The sequence below is a fragment of the Camelina sativa genome, chromosome 19 (assembly GCF_000633955.1).
Source record: "Camelina sativa cultivar DH55 chromosome 19, Cs, whole genome shotgun sequence".
Classification (NCBI taxonomy): Eukaryota; Viridiplantae; Streptophyta; class Magnoliopsida; order Brassicales; family Brassicaceae; genus Camelina; species Camelina sativa.
Genome location: NC_025703.1, coordinates 6,049,486 through 6,051,062, shown reverse-complemented (window position 1 = coordinate 6,051,062; position 1,577 = coordinate 6,049,486). Strand labels below are relative to the sequence as shown.

The window sequence follows — 1,577 nt, the reverse complement described above, 5'->3', positions numbered from 1 at the left end:
ATTGGGAAAAAAACTTATTTGTGTTCCAACACACATGTTATGTTTGTTTGTCCTCTATAATTCTTCTCAGAGTAGAGACTAGAGAGTGGTTGTGGTCTTGAGGACATCGTGTGACATCTCAAGTTCAGGCCAAGACACAGTGATTTTTTGAATGAGTTTCTCTATTTTGCAGCTTCAAGCTTTTCTGGGGACTCTCTTCTGGACTTAGCTCCCTAGCGGTTTGTATGTCTCTGGCTGTTTTTGGCTTGCTACGCTTAACTGATGGCTTTGTCATTTATTGTGACAGGTCGCTGAAAAATCTTCCTCGATGCTATTCTCGATTATTCTCTACTTTATAATGCTACCTAAAAATATCACATAGCTATTCTTCTATCAGTTCATATACTGAAGTCTAGGTATGTAGTTAAATAGTACGGCTTCCAAATTTTGACGCTTTCTTTTTCTTGTTTTCAGGTCAGAAAACAGAAAACCCTTTACTTTTACTTGGGCAGTACAGTGATGATGAGGTGGAAGAAGATGCCACTGCAGTTAGTTCCTTAGTCAATAAAAAAGAGCAGGTAACAACAACTAACTTATATATAACAGATTACCAATGAGTGATGATGTCTTTGTTAGTCTTGATGAGTTTTATCTATACCAGGTTGATGGATTAATTCAAGAAGGAGCCAAAGATACAAATGTTGGATCAGGTGCAGACACCACTATGCAGATGGCTGACCAACAGCAGACAGGGGAGGATTCTTCTGCACTTGAGTTTAGAGTTGAAGGAGAAAGTGGTTTTGACACAGTGACTAACTCAACAATCTTGGATGGATTAAATAAGCAGACAGTTCCCTCAGTTCAAGCATCTGGCAGCGTGTCTTTGGAGCACCATGCTCCCACAGATGTTACTTCGCAGTGGAAGATGATTTTGCATGAGGAGAGCAATCAGTATTACTACTGGAATACAGAAACTGGGGAAACTTCGTGGGAAATTCCTGCAGTTTTGACTCAAACTGTCAGTGCATATGGGACAGGCTACAATGAGTCTGGGCCCATGGTTACAGATGTGTCCACCTTGATTTCTGGTGTTGAACCAAGCTATTTGCTACCCGTGCAAAATAGTTTCACAGGAACTGACTGTTCGACTTTTCCAACTGTTGCGCTGGATGAGAGAAACAAAAGTGAAGATCTATATGTCAAGAGTTTAAGAACTGATGGTCATCAGGTTGAATGTCGGACAGACTCTGTTGTTAATACCCAACTATGTCAGGAGGACCTTGCGAGGCCAGAAATTTCAGATCATGTGCATACTAACTTTGATACAGAAACGGCTACTGACCTCCCATCTCGCTTGTTGAGTCAAAGCGAAGGCTTACTGGAGAAGCTGAGGTCTCTGAAGAGGTAAGCAATTTTAGTTTGCGTCTTCTTGTGTACATATGTTATATTATTAGGTAAAGAGATCACAGTTCTTTATCTTCTTTAAAATATGATTATCTCTAATTTCTAAATATTTATAGGTCGCATGGCAACTTTCACAGCAATGAGCAGATATCAAAGTACATTCTAGAGGTTGAAGTCAGACATTCTGATGTAAA

General features: G+C 39.9%; 1 protein-coding gene across 1 annotated transcript in view; it reads left to right on the top strand.

Annotated features, from left to right (window-relative positions):
- Positions 1-1,577, top strand: part of LOC104765100 (formin-binding protein 4-like) — a gene marked incomplete in the record, with an annotated part of 5,703 nt that overhangs the window by 830 nt on the left and 3,296 nt on the right. The window contains 3 exon segments of the mRNA XM_010488771.1: positions 454-557; positions 641-1,383; positions 1,500-1,572. Of these exon segments, the coding sequence (XP_010487073.1) occupies positions 454-557; positions 641-1,383; positions 1,500-1,572 (920 nt within the window).